Source organism: Oryzias melastigma, linkage group LG12 (assembly GCF_002922805.2).
Source record: "Oryzias melastigma strain HK-1 linkage group LG12, ASM292280v2, whole genome shotgun sequence".
In the NCBI taxonomy this organism is placed as follows: domain Eukaryota; kingdom Metazoa; phylum Chordata; class Actinopteri; order Beloniformes; family Adrianichthyidae; genus Oryzias; species Oryzias melastigma.
The window spans coordinates 5,031,316-5,033,134 of NC_050523.1; the positions used below are offsets into that span (position 1 = coordinate 5,031,316).

At 53.8% G+C, this 1,819-nt stretch overlaps 1 protein-coding gene across 3 annotated transcripts in view; it reads right to left on the bottom strand.

The window, feature by feature from the left end:
* The window catches only part of dab2 (DAB adaptor protein 2), a 10,480-nt gene that overhangs the window by 7,207 nt on the left and 1,454 nt on the right, over positions 1-1,819 (bottom strand). For all 3 annotated transcript variants that reach the window (XM_024298802.2, XM_024298805.2, XM_024298803.2), the window contains exon 2: positions 1,397-1,659. In XM_024298802.2, coding sequence (XP_024154570.1) covers positions 1,397-1,535 — 139 coding nt within the window. In that variant the 5' untranslated portion in view covers positions 1,536-1,659. The remainder of the gene's footprint in view (positions 1-1,396; positions 1,660-1,819) is intronic.

Below are 1,819 nucleotides of genomic sequence, written 5' to 3' on the forward strand. Positions count from 1 at the left end.
GGACAAATTTACCGCACCATAGAGGGTCGTTGGCGGGAGGATGACAGGGCATCTCTGCGAGCAGTCAGGAGATGCCCTGTTAAGGCCTTTTCGCCAATTTTAACTGCACCCCTTTAGTGTACACACACCTCTAACACCACAAACATACACTAACAAACAAGCATGCATCACACAAGGAAGTTGGACCTTCGACCTTCTGTCCCCTACCCCATCCCGGGCGGGGGCTCTCGGTCTGGTGGTACGGTCTCCTGCGCCCGGCGGTCTCCTCTCCACACTGGGAGTGGGATCCCTGAGATTTAAGATCTATCAGGGGATCAAACTACATCGGACCCTGGGGGTGTCCAGGTCTCGGTGGTGCGGGTTCCGGTCCTTGCTCTCGAGAACTAGTCCTCTCCTTAACTCCATCAGTGGGTGTGCCTGGTCGGGCCTTGTTTACATCACTCCTCCGGGACCTCCGTTTCTCTTGGGTGCCCCTCTCCTCGGCAGGGATGGGCGTCCCCTGCCTTGCACCCCCCTGGACCCTTAGTGGCGGGGGCGGGCGGCTTTCTGTAGCATGGGGGTGGGTCTGGCTCGCACCTGGGGTGGGGCTCTTCGGTGGTGGGGTCCCGCGTTGTCCCTCCTGGCGTGGTGGGGGGGCTGCTCTTCTGGCTGGGCTGGGGCCTGCACTCTGTGTTCCTGTGCCTTCCTGCTCTCAGGTGTGGGGGGCCTCTGCGGCGGTCCCACGTGCCCTGGTCTGGGGGTCTGGCGGGATTGCCCGGTGGGCGGCCTTTCCCTGCGGCTCCATGGCGGGTGTTGGGGGTTCCGGGCTACAGCTGCTGCCCCGGTGGGGGGTCTTGGTGTGGGGATGGCCGGGCGCTTTCCCCCTTTGTACATTCCATCACCATCCACCTCAGCGAAACATAAACACTCACCTGAACACAGGTGTCAGCTCACCTTAGCACTAATAGTTTGTGTGAATGAAAGGCTTTATTTGAGTCAGTTTGTATGATTAAGTGTGTCAGCTGCAGTTATATTCTGTACATTATGACCGGTTTAAATGTGGAGACTATTTTACCCAACAGGTGTTTGTGTAACTACAGAGTGTGTGTGTAGACAGGCCCCGCCCATTCTAGATTGCCATTTAAACCTGGATGTTTTATGACGTTGCCATCTTCTTCTTTCCCTTTTTCTCTACCCCCCTCCTTTTTCCTTTCCATCCGATCCAACAAAAAAACCCATCAATTTAAATAAAGTTTAGCATTGAATACAACAGGGGTTTATACTCAAACTCCTGTTGTGACAGTAAAATCTGCCCAACACTAGAAGCTCTCAGCCCGTACCCGTTTTCACAGCTGTTTGACAGGACAGGTTTGAGAAAAAAAAATTAAACTTCACAATTTTTTTTCTCCAAACTTACTTTTCTTCTTTTCCCTCTTGAACGGGACCCTGGACGTGGCCGTGCTGGGGGACGTGGGTGGGGTGCTGGAGGTCGAGTCCACAGTCTGGGAGCTGGGCTCGACAGGTGCGGGCGCGCTGGTTTCCACCTCTGCAGACATGGCGTGGGCTCAGCCTCACCGAACGAGTGACAACCTGGGGTAAAGCAGACAGACGCTCTGGGCTGGAGGCGAGAAGGCGATGACGTGAGAATGCGGCCTTCAACACCCACGCATGCTTCTCCAACTGAAAGACAAGAAGATTTTTTTTTGGCATTACAACTGATTTCCTCGGAGATTTGATGCTTTTGCACACAGTAGGCAGAAGAAAACCCCTTAATCTCACCACAATAAAAGTTTACAGGTAGAGCAGCACTAGAACAAGACACATGACCAATAAAACATCT